This window comes from Phymastichus coffea, unplaced genomic scaffold, assembly GCF_024137745.1.
Source record: "Phymastichus coffea isolate CEN01 unplaced genomic scaffold, Cenicafe_Pcof_1.1 PCOF00050, whole genome shotgun sequence".
NCBI classification, from domain to species: Eukaryota; Metazoa; Arthropoda; class Insecta; order Hymenoptera; family Eulophidae; genus Phymastichus; species Phymastichus coffea.
Window position 1 is genome coordinate 1,420,029 of NW_026706861.1, and position 18,328 is coordinate 1,438,356.

Below are 18,328 nucleotides of genomic sequence, written 5' to 3' on the forward strand. Positions count from 1 at the left end.
AGTCTTGTTGCGTCGGTTGGTTGGTGTGCGCCAATGAGGAGTTGAGTGAGAGAGAGAGAGAGAGAGAGAGAGAGAGAGAGAGAGAGAGAGAGAAAGAGTAAAGTGGAATGTGACCGCCCTATGTAACTCGAGATATATAAAGCCCGAGTGTGTGTGTGTGTGTGCATCGGCGCGAGGACCCACTTGAAAATAAGCAAGAGCGACGGTTGATGATATTAATTAAGTCGGCTTTCTTTTACTTCCTTGCCTGTAACGTTGAAGATGTGGACGCGCGACTGCGGCGAAAGGTAACGAGGTCCCATGTTTCTTTTCTCCGTGATTTTTTTAAAAGAATTATTTGGCCGCCTCTTTCTCTCACGAGGATAGCACTCAGATGGTTTCTCGAGATTAACTTAATTGTGATTAATACGCGTGATTTGAGGAATGAAAACCTAAATAGATCTAACTTTGGGGATTTTTGGGAGCTCCAAAGTAGAACGATCGATATTATTCGTGAAACGGCGGAATGAACTGACGGAGGAGTACATTCGAAAGGTTAATCCAGATAGCGGTAGAGCCCAAAGCGTACGTTGTACCGAAAGTGTATAACGAGAGTAAGAAAAGAAAGAATAGGGTTCCTCGCGTTCGCTCAGCCGTATAAATAGAAGACGAGAGCCGCGCGACGGTCGATTTTTCACTGACAATACGTCTCCTCGCGAGCGAGCGAGCGACACCAACGCGCTAAGAGCTCGCTCCTCACCGGCGGAAGAAAGCATAAATTTGCGGCTGAAACAACAGCCAGCGATTGGCGCACGGTTGAAAAATAACCTCAGCACGCTATTATTGCTCAAGTTGTTAACAGCTACGAGACCAGATGTTTTTATAAGCCGCGACATCGCTTGTAAAACAATGCCTTGTAATTTTAGAAACGACGGCTTCTTGCGTGCTAAGGGGAATTGGGAATCATCGAGTGGCTGGATGCCTGTAATGGAGATCGCGCGGTGTCGCTTAGCCGAGATTAATGCAAAGGGATATGGTGTAGATTTCCATGAGCTGTACACCGATGTTATTCTGTTCGGGCGGATAATGACGTGTCGAGACGCCGATGTTAAAAATTAAACAATGATCTTCAAAAAGTTCAATTCTCAACGGCCGTTCATTTTCGCAATTACAGCTCCTGGTGAGCGGCGGCCAACCAACAACGGCAACCTCGCCAGCGATGTCGTCGGGCGGTGCATTGAGTCCCGGCGCGCTGTCGCCTTCGTCAACGGCGACCACAGTGACGACGACGGGTGGCGGCGGTGGCGGTGGCAGCGGCAACACGAGTAACACTACTGCTACTGGTGGCACAAGTACGCCTGTAGGTGGAAGTGCCGCGAGTACCGGTGGCACGGGTGTTGTGACGAGTGCAGCGCCAACGGCGTGTTGCGAGAATGGAAGGCCGATGATGACGGATCCCGTGACTGGACAAACTGTATGTTCGTGCCAGTACGACAGTGCCGCGAGGCTGGCCCTCGGTGCTTATCCGCGACTTGGCCCGACTGCCAGTTCGTACTCTTCGTATCCAACGCCAACGCCGTCGGCCAGCGAACAAGGCCCTTATCCAAGTATCGGCATGGATAGCTCGGCGTTCTACTCTCCATTGGTGAGTTCTTTCATTTATTCATTTTTTTTAGCAATTCTCTTGGGTTACTGGCTTATTCAACATTGATGCAGATTCTCTATCCAACTTACGATCATTCTTTTCTCGCGCTCGCCAATTCAAGCACAAAATGCCGAACAGTGATACGAAGCGATGCAGTGAATTTTTCACGCTGTCCGATCAAACTCGTACACTACTACTGCAACAATTTTCAGCGGAAAAAGTTTCTTTTGCTCGCTTGCCATCTCGCACCGCGTAAACAATAGTATTTATCGTACCTTTTCCCGACCTGAAATAGCCTGGTCTAGTACTTACATAACCACATCCAAAGTATCAACTAGCGCGAGCACATTCCACGTCAACGCATACATCAACCCTTCCCCTCCGCCCTTCTAAACTCGAAGAGGAAGAAGAAAAAAACAGAGCCGTTAGTCAAGCCGCCGGTGCCGACGTCTCGCGTGGCCCGATAATTTTTCTTCTGTCTCGGCGTCATTTCTCTCGCACTGGAGACGCATCTGGAAGGCGTGTCTCTCTCGCGCGCGTGCCACGAATTCCTTTTTGTATTTTTAGCGCTAAAGTATGAGGCGTTAAACAACGCGTCGAAAGCCCCGTTAACGTATCCTTAATCCGACTGGAATAAATCTCAATCGCTTGCAGCGTGAGCTTGGGCCGTTGATTGCGCGGCGACGCGCGCGCGAACAATTAGGAGCGCACCGCGTGATCGACCGACGAAGAGCGAAGTTTATTGCCGGCTGGTTTTCAACAACTTCGTCATTTCGCGCGAGCGCTTGCGAAAACGTACTTGCGATTGGGTTGCTGAGTGCTGTATCGTGAGGATTAAATTCTTGTTTTTCGGAGTTTATTACTCTGGCTAAATAGGAATTTCAGTTGTGGGAATCGTTGCGCGGCATAATTACTTTCGTTGTGACCCAAAATTGTCACTCAAGCTAAGTCGTTACGACATTTTCGTCAAGTGCAACTGAGACATAAGATTGGATGGATTGCCGCTCACAGCACACCAGGCTAATTATTTCTCGCCTTTGTGAATGAGTTCGGCACCCGAATTTCGTATTTTGTAGATCTCGTAATGCGAAAAAAAAACTGAAGGGTGAGATAATGGAGAAATCGAGGATTGAGCAAGACGAAAAAGCGATTTTGAATTAATTATTAGATCAGAAAAAGAAATAAAGAACACGTGCCACGCGAGTTAATTATAAAAAAAGTTTATTAGCCATCAAGTAATTTTGGTGCTTGAATGAAAAAGATTTGTAGAAATGTGCGAAACATAAATCGTCGAAGTCAGACGCTGATGTTTCGGACCTTCACGAAACGTGTCGCGCCGTTCAAAACAACGTTTTACATTTCTTGTAAGAAATGTGGAAAAAAGTGACATTGACTCGACAAATCTTTTTTATGTTCGATTGAGAGTATGATTTGCGAATATGTTTTTGCGAAACCGTTGATGAAACAGCCTGGTATTTAAAAATAAAATATATAAATTTTGTAACGCCATCGAATATAACCATAACCATGAAGAAAATATCGTAAAAATAAAGTTCGACAATTTATTATTCAAATTCACGAATTGGTTGTATTCTTATACACATCCGACAAAATACACGCAAAACTGATGTGAAATACTTGTTGGAAAATTGGGTACAATTTGTCAAAGTTAATCGAACGCATTTTTTTATCCCTCGCATGCTTTCTCTTCTTCGCTGTGTCAAACACGCAAGTTCCGTGTATTTAAGCAATATAAAAGAGTTAGTTTACGAGGCGAATTCTTCCACATGAAAATTTGTAATTCAAATTAGCACGAATATCCGGGCGTATAATTAACAAATCGCAAAAACGTTTCATCGCGTCTTTGTTAGCGATATCGCTGCGACGACGTCAAGAAGACTGGGATGGTCACTTGACTTCAAGCCAGTGGGTCGACGAGCTTGAAAATAGATACTCTACGACAGGATAGTTAAATGCTCGACATTTTCTGCACTCGAGTTTTCGTTTCTGATGATCACTTACTTGTACAAGTTTTTATTTATACATTTCTAATAATGAAACATCTGCTTTATCGCACGGAGAAAAGACGTAGTTAAAAAAAGTTCTGTCAATTCGGAAAATTAGTGTGACGAAGAAAGACATGCACGCACGCGTGTATCTAAAATTGAAGCCACATAACTATTCGAAGCACTCGTAGTGTTGCAAGCGCGCGAATAAGTTTAAAGCCGTATCTGCGAGTTGAACAAATGTCGAACGCAATCTGTACGATATTACGACACACGCGCGCCCATCTATTTTTGGGGAAAAGCGGTTTGATTTACTTCAGAGCGACATACACGACTTGGAAGGTTAAATACGGACGGATGGCTCGAGCCATTAGTAAACAATGAAACTCAATTTGAGCAGAGATTTGCTTGACGAGATTTCTCGTTAAGTGCGATTTGTTTTCCGATACTTCATTGTTCCTCGGCATAACGGTTTGTTTTGATTTATTTTGAGCAAGCTTACGTGCTCCTTTGGTATTACGAATAATTGCGGCTTTGTACGAATATGTCTGAATTTATCAAATAAATCAGAAATCCCTCGCCAACACTTTGATCCCGTATACAAAGTCGAAAACCTCGCGAGCCATGTAAAACCACCGATAAAGCCATTTCGGAAGTGTTTTATTAAAGCGTCGCTTGCGGCAATGTTTTACGCGAAACCGTGCGTCGCTTAAATTGCCCATGGGCTTACTACTACAACGAGACGCGATGAGCGATTTTATCCCGCGGAGCGGTCACTATATTGGCTAATTGTGCGTCCCACATAAAAGCACGCGCGCGCCCTCGATATGAAAAATAGCCAATTAAAATCACGTATCCCGCACTGCCGCCGCTGCTGTGTATACGCGCTAATTGCGCTTTGACTCATGCACAAAGTGCTAATTTTTTCTTCTCCGCCCCCTCTCTTTTCCTCTGTAGAGTTGAAGATTTTTCGTATGTAAGTACTTTTCCGTTTGAAATCCACATATTACATTATACATACTCGATATATATTATAAACCATAGCTTCGTAAAGCCGCAGCTAATTAAGTCAGATTATGATCTTGGAAAAAAAGGCGTGCGTTTTTCTTCGTACGATACGTCGGGTAGTTTTCTAGAATGCGAATGCACGAATGTTTTATTCAACGAGAGATCGCACGAAAAAAAAGGAGGAAAGGCAGATTGATTCGATTAACCCCGTTTGAGAGAATCAAAACCTCGTTAATTTTTTCCTTTGCGTCGTGCATCGTTTGCCGCGCGTCGCGTCGAATCAAGTGCCATCGCCGGCTGAGCTCGATAAGAGCCGACGGACGTGCAGCTCGACAGACTGTCGGATTGATCGCGAGCAGCCGAAAACAAACTGGACCGAAACGAGAAAGAGAAGAGCGAGCAATGGCAGGCGCAGCAGTCTGTCGCTTTAGCGCGACAGTCGCAATGGTCGCGCGTAATGCCGGCGTACTTCGAGCGGCGCGACTCGCTAAACGCCCGCGATAAAGCGCGTCGCGGCGCTTTCGCGAGAATCGGTCCCCAATGTCGCCCTCGCGCGCATACCACCGCACGTAGCGCAGATCGTTCGCGCGTCTGCGTCGGGCGAGTTGCCCTCGGGCGCCCCTCGCGAGCTTTCGGAACGAAGTTCGCCCACTGGGCGACGTCTTTGCCGTTCTAGCTAACGGACGGCGAGGCCGTCGATGCGCTTCGAATGGGCGCGCGTCGGCCGAAAAAACGGGGAGATTAATGAAATGCGCAGTCTTACAAATTGGCAAATCGATCAGCACCGCAGCCGGCATTCGATCATGCCGCATCTAAAAGTTATCCCAAGTTGAATGCAGATACATCGATCACTCGGGCACCGTGCGCAATCGGAAGATACGTGCGCACGGACAGCTAATAAACAACCAAGGTACAGCGTCACTGTCGTGTCGAGTAGCAGTCCAGCAGTTTTTGTATTCTCTTTACTTATTGCCTCCCTCGTCTTCGCATACCGTTGAGATAGTTCCGGCAGGCCAAGCATACGGAGGGCATTTTCGGAATCGCGTACAATTTGCAACACGCGACGCGATTATCGGTCTCCCTGCTTCCTTTTTCGTCGCTCGGCGCCCGCGAGTGGTCATTGCGGAGCGCGCATCGACGAGGCACGGAGGACAAAGTACAGCTGCAGCGGTGGCGCATCGATCGACCGGACATTAACGGCGAGACGGCACGCGCGACGCCGACGAGGCGATCCGTCAAGCGAAGGCGCAAGAGATGCACCGTCGGCTAATATTCCGACTACTATGAGAACGCTTAGCTCGCGCTCGATCAGATTGGCAATTGTCTGCGGTTCGGCGCGGCGCGCGTGCGCGCACGTATCTCATGGCGATCATAATAGCTCGGCGCACGGCGGTCGAGAGTCACGCGGCCGCGGCCGGCCGCGCGATCAAGATACATGCTCGTAATCGTTTTCCAATGCCGCGCTTTTTTTACGCAAGCTTCATTTGAATGTTTTTTCGCGTGCGCGCCTTTGCGTCGGCGCCGCGCTCGTGTTCGAAATTTTTCATTTTCTTTTTTCTCTCTCTCAAAACGCGCTCTAAGGATAGGCACATATAGATTAGCTTATTTATAGGCTCGGATTTTCGCGTGCGCGCCGAGTGTGTTTGTTATTTTCGCGCTGTCGAAGCCTTGTATGAGCCTCAAGCTGCCGTGCGCCGAAGAAAAACCAGCTCGTGCTCGAATTGTTTATAACGCTTGTCATGCGCGATAAACAGGCACGTTTCGCGCGATACGCGCGACTTTATTGAGCAATATTTTCCTCCGGTTTCACCAAAGGGAGACGTAGTTGTGACAGTCAAAACGCAATAGAAAGTATGGCCTTGCGCTCGGCAGTCGTAATTCACGACGACCATCAGTCTGCAATTAATAAAAACTTAAAAGAACACTTCGAGGCCGATAAATATTATAGGGGAGAGGCAGATTTCTGAAGCGAAGACGCGTATAATACAGAAGCTGCTTTGGCGTCGGCATTGTAATATAATAAGAATCGGATTAGCATTGAATGAGAAAATGGGCGGTACATCCCCTCCGGTGGTCCCCTCTCGCTCTCTCTCTCTCTCTCTCTCTCTCTCTCTCTCTCTCTCTCTCTCTCTCTCTCTCTCTCTCTGTACATACTCCGTCCACTCTATTTTCCAGACTCGTCGCGACATCTAGCGACGCGTTGGTTATCGGAGAAAAAAGACGCATGCGCCACGTCGGGGGTTGACGTTAATCAAACTGATACTTCCCGCTCTCGAGATTTTAATTAGAGCGCGTGCGCGACTGATAACCACGTATACAAGCGAAGTGGGTGTGCGCGTGCCGACTGTAATCGCCGTTGCTGCGAAGGCAGTGTGGCATTTTAAGCCACGTGATCGAAGCAGTCGTAAAAAATGTTCAAACTTAATTCGATTGAGCAGGCAATGTGCAATTGATTTTGCTTTGACATACCGTAATGATCGTAATTATTTGAAAAATGAACTAATACGCGTGTCACAAGCGCTACTCAAATACCTCTGCCATGCATATTACACGTTTCGAAATAACTCCTTGCATATAAATAGATCGCACCTACAAAATTGCGAGTTTACGATCGATCGCACGCGAGAACTTGCTGCGCATTCGACGAAAGAAGTCCAGCGAGACGGGCGTAGCTCTGCGTCCGCCGAATGAAAAATCGCGGCGAGACTTCAATTAGCGTGATTTCCAGTTTGGAACGCACGCTAATCAGAATCTCCATACAGCGCAATTTCGACGTGCAAGCCGATCCGCATAGAAACGGCCGATATATGAATGAAACCACGCGAGGAAGGAGGCAAGCGAAAGCGAAGAGGAAGAAAAAGAAAACAAGAAAGTCGTCTGTCGTCCGCGCATTCGAAAATATAATCCCCCCCCCCCCCCCCCGAAAAGAAGGTAAAGGGCGCAGGGGCAAGTCTCAATTACGACGAGCGCGTAGAGGCTATTAAGATTTTTCATGTGTATTCCGAAAGAGATCGGCCAGAAAAAGGAAGCGCACGAAGAGACGCCGCGGAGAAGAAGTACAAATTGATTTATGCGGAGTCTGCCGAAGAAGACAATCGCGAAGAGAGGAGGTTTCTCCAAGGGATTTTAATCGTCGTCGTCGTCGTCGTCGTCGTCGTCGTCGTCGTCGTCGTCGGCGGAACGGAGTTATTGCCCGGCGCGCCGGCGCTCACATACATACGTGACTCGCATAATGCGCGCTGCACATACAGCGCACTTGCTCCTTTGATCTCCTTTACTTCTTCTTTACTTGTTTTTTTCCCTCCTTACCCTACCTCCTTCGTGCACATACTTCCATACGCTCTCTCTCTCTCTCTCTATCTCTCTCTCTCGCGTATAACAATAGTTGAGCCATGGACCACCCGCGGCTTTGCCATTAAACGACCATTCCAAACGAGAAACTCTTTATCTTGTTGCAAGCTCTAGGACCCTGCTGCTACATACGTGAGTCGTGGAATGCTCCCGATGAATTTCAATATTCAAATCAAATTGTACCTTAATCGCTGCGTATAAATTCGTCGGCGACGAAAAGTCTATAGTCTGGGTATTTACCCATTCGCCGGTACCTCGAAAATGTAGCCCGAACTCGTAAAAAACTCGAGAGGGTGTAAAAAAGCAAGTCGTCAAGGCAGCGGCAGCAGCAGCAGCGGAATTAAGAAGTAAAGACGCTCGCGTCTCGTAACGTAATACGAAACTTACTGGCGCCAGCAGCAGCGGAGCGGCTTTTACTTAAGCTCCTCGCACAGCACTAATAATATCCTATTGTGCTGCCATTAGCGCATTAAGTGTGCACGGTAGCTACGTATAGTTTTACAACGAAGAAAAATATGATAATCAGATTGCCTCTAGGTCCAATTTTTCTTCTCTTTTGAGTGCAAAAAAGCTGCATCAATGTTATATAGCAAAAAAGAAAAAAATAAAAGAAGGATTGCGATATTCATTGTATATATGGCGTGAATAAAGTGCAGACTATATATATGTGTCCTTCTTGTCTTTTTTTTCAACACTGTTGGCTCCTTTTCGCAGGGAAATCCGTACGGACTGAAGGATGCGACGGGGATGGGAATGACGGCGGACATGGGCGCAGCCTGGGGCACTGCCGCCCTCCAACCGACGGCCACCGGCTACTACCCTTACGACCCGACGCTCGCTGCCTATGGGTACGTATGCTTCTGCTACTCCCTCGCTGCCTCTTTTTTTTATTATTATTCTTTTTCGTCCGGCTGTTCACTCTCCATTGTCGCCAACCTGTGCTACTCTTCTTTCTTCATTTTTCTGCGGAAGAGGAGCTCGCCTGCTCTGACAAATGTATTGTTGTTGGCCGTTACTCTGCGTTTCTTTCTTCCTTCTTTTTTTTTTCTTCTTTTTTTTTTTTTTTAATTTTTCTCTCTACTCGCGCAAGCTCTCGTAAAAACGAACGACCTGGTTAATGGATTTTTACACTTTTATGGGGACTGCACGACATACAGTTGGAGTGATACTTTTGTTTTGGATACATATACATAAAAACTTGTTACTTTCGCTTGTATTCGGTTTGTCGTGGACTTATTTCCAGGTCGGCTTTCACTCTTAATCAAAGTAAATATACATTTATTTTTGAAGGGCAACTTCATTGAGCATTCTAAATACAAGTTATATCGCTCTATTGGCGTATTAAGGGAATCCAATGGTACTCGTAAAACATCAAGGGGAATCTTGAACGTCCAATCAGTTGCATTCCCATCGTCATAGAACTTTCACCGCATCGACGAAATAACACAGATATACACGTAATTTACACGGAGAAAAAACGCGAGGGCACGTAAATTTATTGAGGCCGTTAAGATCCTCGCGCGTGCTCTTAATCCGAGCAGAAATATATATACATAAGCGTGACGAGACGAGAGCTCAGCTGTCAAGTCCGAGGAGTCGTTCCTCTTCCGGAAAGTGGAATTAACGCGTATAAGCTGCACGAGAGCGAGAGAGGGAATGAGTTGTAGAAGCGGGCATTGATTAACGGATTGTTTTATTTTCGTATGCGAGGTATTTCTATATTTACGCATAGTGCTTTTCTCGGAATACACAAGCTCACACCGGGCTATAAGGACCTCTGAATGTAAGATGAAGGCAGTTAATTGAGCAATGAATCTTTGTTACGAGCAATACCCATCGAGCTTATTAGATAGCCAGTTCTAAGTGCTGACTAATTGCGAGTCTTAGAAGTGATCGCGTTGGAATATTAAAAGGATGCCAGAAAGTAAGCGCGCTTAGCTGTCGTTACTCGGCCGCCGCTCGAACTTTCACCTTGCTCGCTTCGCGATCTCTGATTCAAGCGAGAGATCTGCCTCAATGTATTTTCCGATAATTATTGTCAATCGCTCGTTGGAGCCGACTCATGTGCGCACGAGAAAGTTTTCTGATTGGTATATTTAACGTTCTTTGGCTCAAAATAAGACGGACCACCAATGACAACGTCGCGATGTCAGGAATTTCATGGAATGGTGATAATAATAGTCAGTAGTCACAGTCAGCTGTACGGTTGGACAAACGCACATAAATATTCATCTTCATTCGAACCGAAAACCCATCAAACTTTCAAATCCGTCGTCATTAATATTATTCAAGCGAGAATCTCCCTCGCAATGATCTCGGGAATCTCGAGCGCTTTGATCGGTCGCAGGCTTTTGGCGCACCGGTAGTAGCTCATGAAAAATCCAAAATAATCCGTCTAAGCGTCCAACTAAATCCAGCGCAACAAATGTATATCCCCTCTAAAACCCCTTTAACGCTGCCTGCCACTTTCGCCCTTTGCTGCGTTGTATATATAACACGACACTCAGATGCGATTGGCTCGCACAAGCAGGAGACCTTACACGCGGTCGTCGCACAAAATGGCTGGAGAGAGAGAGAGAGAGAGAGAGAGAGAGAGAGAGAGAGAGAGAGAGAGAGAGAGAGAGAGAGAGAGACAAAGGGAGAGAGGGGAGTTATCGGCGTACGCGACGGCGGATGTGCAGTGTCGGATAAAAATAAAAGAAAAAAGAGCTAGTTAGGTTTTTCTCTTCAAGGAATACGTCATAGTGGCATTGAAAGCTTTTGGTAGTGTTGCAATTTTATCTTCGTGCTCAAATCTCTTACGTTTCATTATTTCCATCGATATCCATTAAATCCTTGTATATCAATCGAGTTAGAGGGTCGAGGGTCAAGTGTCGCGATAAACCGAATGGCGCAGGTGACACAGTTCAATTACCTCCAACTGCAACTGAATCATCGTAGATATGAACGAAACAGAAAAGCTACAAAAAAAAGAGAGGCGAAATTAGAGACAAAAGGAGGCTACATCAGCCGTGTGTTGTATCGAGAGAGAGAGAGAGAGAGAGAGAAGGAGAAAGTTCGAAGTGGGCGTATATAATATGCGAAGGTGTGTGTCGGTGTGCGCGCGCCAGTGGCGAATTTTAGTAGTGGCGTAGCGTAGGCAACCGATAGCGAGCGCCAGTAAAGCCGCGCGGTATTAGATATCTCGGGGTCCGCTTTATTGATTGGCCTCCCTCCTCTCACGCCTGCGCGCGCGCGCGCGCGAATTTTCGGCGAGCTAGAGCTACGTTCGCCCCCTGCCCGCGCTCACGATTTATGCCAAGTTTCTGTCCCCCTCTTTTGCGCGAGGGTTTGTTTTTAGCGACGCTGCTTTATTTATTTGATGGCTCGATTGCGTAGCAGCGGCAGCTACCCTCCTGCGACCGAGTGTTATTCGGTTGGCTGCTTTGTATGCATTAAATTTGTCTTTGCATATCGCGCTCGAGTTATTTATGTAAACGCGGGCTTGGGCCTTCGCGAGTGCACTGTGCAATGGGAAATTTGACATTGAATAAGAATACGAAGAGATAATGTGATCGGATTAGCGGCGATAAGTGCGTTTAGAATCGGAATCCGACAAACCGACAATCTCCGACAGGCCGGGGCTGTTAGGCGTGCACGCGGGCGCGTACAGTTGGGGCTACCCGTCGCTCGGCTTCTCGCTCAAGTGCATCAGGGAGAGAGACGCAGCATTGTTTATCGCTGGATATATACTCTCCGGCCGGTGTGAGACAGTCCCCGCTATTAATTTACTAGCTTAATAATGCCGAAGCTTCTCCCCTATCCACGAGGAAAACTCGCACGCGACCCTCGAGGTGGCGACCTCTTTCTCTTTTAGCCTTTGTTCGCGTCACCTTTAAATCAAACGACTTGCTGCGAGCTGCGAGCTGGGATTTGTTGCATTTGTTTCCTTCTCGCTTTCCTTATCTTCAGTTTGCGGACAGGGGATGTAACGATAAAATTTGATTAGTTTTAAACAGTGAAGCGAGAGTCGTTAACCCTCTTTTCTGTCTGTATAGGATTAGAAGAAGCTTACAAGCGTAGAGCGAAAAAAGGAAGCCAACAACCGCGAAGTATACAAAATGAAAAATCAATGCTAACGCTCGTACAACACGTACTTATAACATCGAATTACCAGGGTGAATTCTCAAAGTTGACAAACGCAAAATAGGCAACAATGTTCGCTTTCGCCGTGCTCCAAATAAACTTTTAGATTGTTGCGCAATGAAAACTTGCGAGCAATGAAAAAGTCTTATTACACGCGGGAGAGAGTACCGTGGTCACGTAGCTGGCGTAAATTATTTATGTCCGTTTGATCGAGCCGCAAGAGCTGAGTGCGCCGACACCCTAAAAAGAGCGTTATGAATCTCGGTGCTATTCCTCATCGCGACTGGCCCCCTTCCCAAGGCTCTCAGCTATACCCAATAAAGTCGCTATCATTCATCCAAAAGAAACTCTCCCGGTTCTATTATAATACCCTAGCCCTTCTCGCTTTCCCGACTTACTTTTTTTTCTTCTTTTCATGGCTTTCTACATTTCCATTATGTTTCGTACGTTTTACCCTTTCATTTTGTTGCACAGATGAAGCTCGCGTTATTTTCACTGATACGACGTTGTTTCGCTACAAATCAGATATAATCGGCGAAATATAAGCACCCTACCGAGACTGGAAAAAGTGAATTCATTTTTCTATTTCGCGCCGAGCGGAGAGCACTCTCAGCTTCATTCACACGTGACGTTCGTGCGGCTGCGTCCCTTCTCTCTCTTTCTCTGCACTTTTCCTTCTAAAGAAATATCCTTCACGTGTGCTCGTGCCAACCTCTCTCTCTCCCTTTATATATCCTCATATGAGAACGCACTGAATGCGCGCCGAAAAAAGAGCAAAACTTTTTTTCACTTTTCCTCTCGTTGCTTCTTCTTTTTTTCGTGGCCAAGCGCGACTTTTCTCTTTTCTCTTTATTTAGAAGAAGGGAGGAGGTTGAACAACATTTTGCATTACGCGACTTTTCGAGCTTTTGTTTTCGTCGTCGCTGTTTGTTTTTCTTTTTCCTCAACTCTCTCTCTCTCTCTCTCTCACTCTTTCCCACTGGATAGGAGCTTTTTTTCAAGTCCTCCCATTCTTTCTTTTTCTGACGAGTTTTCACCCCCTTTGCTGGCTGCCTATGTGCGTACGTCGTGTGAAAAAAAGATCACAAAGTTAGTGGCGTTATAACGAGGGAAGAGAAACACAAAAAAATTTTTTTTTTCAAAAAGTTGAAGTAGCAGTGAAACATTTATTTAAACTTGTTTCCACGCGAAATAACATTCTGTTTGCGTTGTAATGCAATTTTCCTTGATTGCACCTTATGAAAACATTATTCGCGTATCTGAGATGTAATAACGATTATCAAATAGAACATCGAAGCATGAGCATTGCAGAAAAAAAGAACAAAGATAATCGCTCGTGATTGATTTTTTTCATCGCTTTCCGCAAAACTAAATGCGATTCACGATTCATCGTCCATCCATAATAGAATCGTCAACTTTAAAATTCCGCATGAAGAAAATCCGTTGTAAGGATAAATAAATACTCCAAGGGCAAAACGAGATATAAAGGGATCGGTATAAAGAAAACGATGTCCGCGCGCGCACAAATTGATTCGCTCGGCGACAAGCGACTCAATATTTCGCATTTTGGCCCGCACACAGATCGCCGCTCATTTCTTTTTCTCGTTCCAACTGGCGGCGGTAATAGAGTCAGAACCGGTCAGGCGTTTTTTCCTGGATATATGTATATATGTATTTGGCGAGTATAAGGGACCTCCGTGCCGACGGCGAGCCGTTTAGTCGTCGTTTACAAAAGGGACGCGCGGGTAATTGGTTTCGTGAGTACGAGAGGATTGTAACAGAAAAATTGCCGTTACTGCCGCTGCTTGGTGATGCTTTGTGCGCAGCTTATTAGGAGGAGAAACGTGGAAAAACTGACGATCGTGTCTTGTGGGGCATCATATAGACCTGTGCCAGATATGTTTGACTCTTTCTTTTTTTCTGTGTCCAACACATCGGATTATTTTGTCAGAGAGAGAGAGAGAATGAAGTGAATCAACGAAAAAATATTTTACATTTCCTCTTTGAGAGGCATAATAAAATTCTTGCGATATTCACATAGATACTTGGGGCTTAAAAACGAATTCGAAACTTTTTTATTTTGCTGCAAACGTTCAATTTTATCTCTCTCCATAGCCCCGTTCTAGCCTCTCTCGCACCGACGAGCGCTTTTATTTTTCAATAAAACCTTCCGAAATGGGAAATACGAGAGACACGCGCACAAAATAAAAGAGAGAGAGAGAGAAAGAGAGAGAGAGAAAGGAAAGCGTTTCACGCGAGCACGCCCACACGAGACACCAAAAAAAGTCATTACACGCTCGTCTAGGATGGCCCCCCCTTTTTTCTTTTCTGTCGATGAGATACTTGTCTCGTTGCAAATGAGAGGCGAAATATTGTCGACCGCCATGCACGGGTCGGAAGCAAGGAAGAACTAATATGCATTTCGCTATGGAGAGGCAGAAATGGTTAATCGGGCGAGCGACCAGTGTAATTTGGCTTGATATGACATTCTCAAGTGTTTGTTCGTACAACGCTGAGTGCAATCGATTTTCGGTCGAATGACGTTGAAAATTATTTGCTCATTTTCATTTTTTCCATCGCTTACTGGAACAAGTTTGCGCGTCAATTACAATCAACTTGCCGCTCCTCTGGCAGTTAGCCGAGCGTCATCTAATTTGACGTCATTGATTTACACACGAAGCCAAAAAAAGATGAGTAAGGTATTCATCGGCAAAGATGAGAGGGAAGGAAAATTGGCGTATTATACTCTGGGCATCTGTAATAGCTACTTGAACGACAGAGCTGTGTATAGATCTAACTGTGTACACATGCAGCACAGAGTAATTACGCGGCTTCTGCCAATATTGGTCAACCTTTCAAGGTTGCCGCCGCCTGGCGTTCATCCTCCATGCGCATATAAAGCCTTTGTAACGATGACGATGCCGTCGCGAGCCAATGTGCAATTCAATTGCAATTTTAATGAAAAACGGAGCAGAGCAGGCGCCCAGCGTTCTTTTCATTCAAGCCCTTCATTCAAGATCTTCTCCCGCCAGCTCTCTTGTGGAATCTCTGTCCCCTCGACTAAAAACTAAATCATCTCGGGCAATTAGCGCAAGGCGTTGCGTAATCGTCAGATTCATTACCCCGCTCTCCTCCCCTCGGCGCGCCGACAAACAGTCGCTCCTCTCGCTTCTCGCCGCGGAGACAATCGTCGTCCAGATCGATTCGACGCCTCCTTCCTTCTTATCCTTCGTGGAGCTACAAAATAGGAGAGGAAAGATCCGTCTCCGCAAAAGCGTGCCGCCTTTTCCTTGTCTGTGAGAAGGGGAATTCAATAGAGGGTGAAAAGCGTAACCGCAGCCTTCCTTTTTTTCTTGCCCTCTTCCGTTACTTTTACAGCATCGCGCAAGGCAGCCATACTTCCCTCCGTCCCTCCCTCGCTCCCTCTCCCTCCTTCGGTTATCGGCAGTTTTCTTCGAAGGTGCTGAGATTACGCGCCGAGAGAAAGAACCACTCGATATCGATCAGTTTATTTTACCGGAAGGGGGGCAACTTTTACGAGTCCATGCTAATGTCGATTGAATTGGCTGTCACGCGAGCTGATTTTCGGCAGATTCTAGCGATATTTCGATTGTTGCGTAAATTATAATGCTCCTGCAAACAAATAGTATTCTCTCATTCGTTTGCATCATATCAACGAACCTAAAGGTAGAATCCAAAGCGCTCGTGAGCGCAAAAGTGTGGGGAGCATTGCCATTTGTTCGGTTTACAGTATTTGCAGTAGCGGCAGTCGTTGCTTTCCCTTCCAATCTCTCGACAGGCCTATTGATTCTCTCGCTTGCGAGACGCAAATACTGTTATCCTTTTCTCTCTCTCTCTCTCTCTCTCTCTCTCTCTCTCTCTGTCTCCGTTCCGTCGTTCAAGACAAAGGCATGTTTGCCGAGTAGCCGCCCGGCTAATTGAGAAAACGAGATGAAACGCTATACGGCGTTTCGAGCCACAGTCGAGTGTACGTGCAAACACCAAAAAGGGGGCAAAACAGCAAGAGGGCCCGAGTTGCTTACAATATCAATATGTACGACAAACTTGTGTCTTTATTAAAACCTATCTCCAATGGATTTGAATTTGCATTTTGCGTTTGGACGATCAAACTCGGACTTGTACTACTGAAGCTCGCGAGAAAATAAGCTGTGCCACATGCTAACACGCACTTTTTTTCGGTCTACAACGCACGCGGGCGAGGGAATCGATTGGATCGCAGCGACTGCTCTGATGGAATCACGCCGCTTCGGGAGCTTTATTCGCTGTATATATTTGCTGCGCGCGAGGCGAGTATCAACCCCTCGACCTCTTTTACCGGCTCGCTCTCTCGCGTGTGTGCATGCGGAAAGAGCTATCCGTCGGCGTGGGGAATAAACAAAAAGTCTCGTAAAGGACCCGCCCGAGCGTGAATGAAATGCTGATACGTTTTGCAGCTATAATATCGCTTTAATTCATTTTTTCTCCCTTTCCTTACGTGCCTCCAAGCATTTTCAAGTATCTTTGGATTTTTATCGGTTGCATTATCTAATGCGCGATCTAGACGTCACGCAATCATTTATTTATCACTGTAGTGATTTCGATATATATTCTATCGATAGACAAGGCGCATCGCACGATCATTAACTTGCACTCAAACATATTTCAGAGCAGGCTACACAAGTAATAGAGAGATCTGAGCGACCCTCGAGATATACATGTCAGAAACCAAAATAACGCCAAAAGAAAAAGAAGAAAAAAAAAGTCGAGGTCGATAGGTGGGGAGGAGTTGTCCCGCATAACCAAGTGAAAAAAAAGCTCGCAGAGATATGCGGAGTATATATACCCGGCGCTGCGCATATACATTCCAAATCTCCTAGGGGGATCCTCGGAAAGAGAGTCGTTCGTTTCTTTTTTTTCTTTTGCTCCGGCCGGTGTGCCATAAGGGCGGAGAAGAAAATATAGGAGGAAAATGGACGCGCGAGCGAAGGAGGGTGCGCCGCGCGCGATAAAAACATCGATTGATCGACGAAGATGAATTGATTTTCACGCGCACGCAGTTCGCTGACCCGACTTGCGTCAATATTTTCGTCCCGCGTGCGGAGATTGACATAATACAAGGGCACTCGGCCCGCGGTACGGGAGCACGCGACGAAGCGAAAATATTGTTTCTGCTCTCACGTCCACTTTGATTCGTCCTCTCGGGGCGCGCGCGTGCGTCCCGCGCGAGACTCGGGCTTTTTCCAAATGCACAAGTCGAACGAGAATCGCAGCTGACTGAAGTTGGCCGAAAACAAGAAGGCTGCAACTGCAACTGACCATGTGCTAAAACTTTGCTTGCAGGTACGGCGCTGGTTATGACCTGGCAGCGAGGCGGAAGAATGCGACGAGAGAGTCGACGGCAACGCTGAAAGCCTGGTTAAACGAGCACAAGAAGAATCCGTATCCCACGAAAGGGGAGAAAATCATGCTTGCGATCATCACGAAAATGACGCTGACGCAAGTATCGACGTGGTTCGCGAACGCGAGACGTAGGTTGAAGAAAGAGAACAAAATGACGTGGGAGCCGAAGAACAAAACGGACGACGACGACGATGCAGTGCTCACCGACTCGGAAGACAAAGACAAGGACGATCACATTCACGGCGATAATAGGCAAGACAGGGTTGGCGATGACGCCAGGCGAGGACTTGACGATAACGGTTAGTATGAGATTCTTCGTTTGATCGGGGCTCGACCGGCAATAATCGCGAAAACGATGCACTTACTATTGGGTTAACGCGGCTTTATTCCGTCGAAAGACGAAAGAAGGACGTGATATTATTGGATAACTTGATAATTTCATAAAAGCAGCTTCGCTGACATCAATCCGTTGTCGCGAAGATAGCGAAACGATTATTAAGGGACTGAAATTTACGTATTGTCAATACACATGTCCATCAGCGACCTAATTAGTTGTTTCATTGCCGAAACACGAATAAAATCACTGGTCAGACATCCGCCCAAACGACTATATATACATATATATATAGATATCGCTAACGAAGTCACGTATATTACGTTTATAAGTGAGAAAGCCATCTGCCACGCGACCAATCGGAACACCACGTCGACGTCCCCTTTCCCTTGGCGCGTATATAATCAAATAATCGACCCGCAGGCGGGCGTAACCATTTCTCTCTCTCCCTCGTCGGCGCCTATATACGTATATTAACCC

General features: G+C 46.3%; 1 protein-coding gene across 5 annotated transcripts in view; it reads left to right on the forward strand.

Moving 5' to 3' along the window:
* The window catches only part of LOC131665362 (homeobox protein caupolican-like), a 64,977-nt gene that overhangs the window by 34,041 nt on the left and 12,608 nt on the right, over window positions 1–18,328 (forward strand). For all 5 annotated transcript variants that reach the window (XM_058937212.1, XM_058937213.1, XM_058937217.1 and 2 more), the window contains 3 exons: window positions 1,154–1,624; window positions 8,704–8,837; window positions 17,455–17,813. In XM_058937212.1, the coding sequence (XP_058793195.1) occupies window positions 1,154–1,624; window positions 8,704–8,837; window positions 17,455–17,813 (964 nt within the window). The remainder of the gene's footprint in view (window positions 1–1,153; window positions 1,625–8,703; window positions 8,838–17,454; window positions 17,814–18,328) is intronic.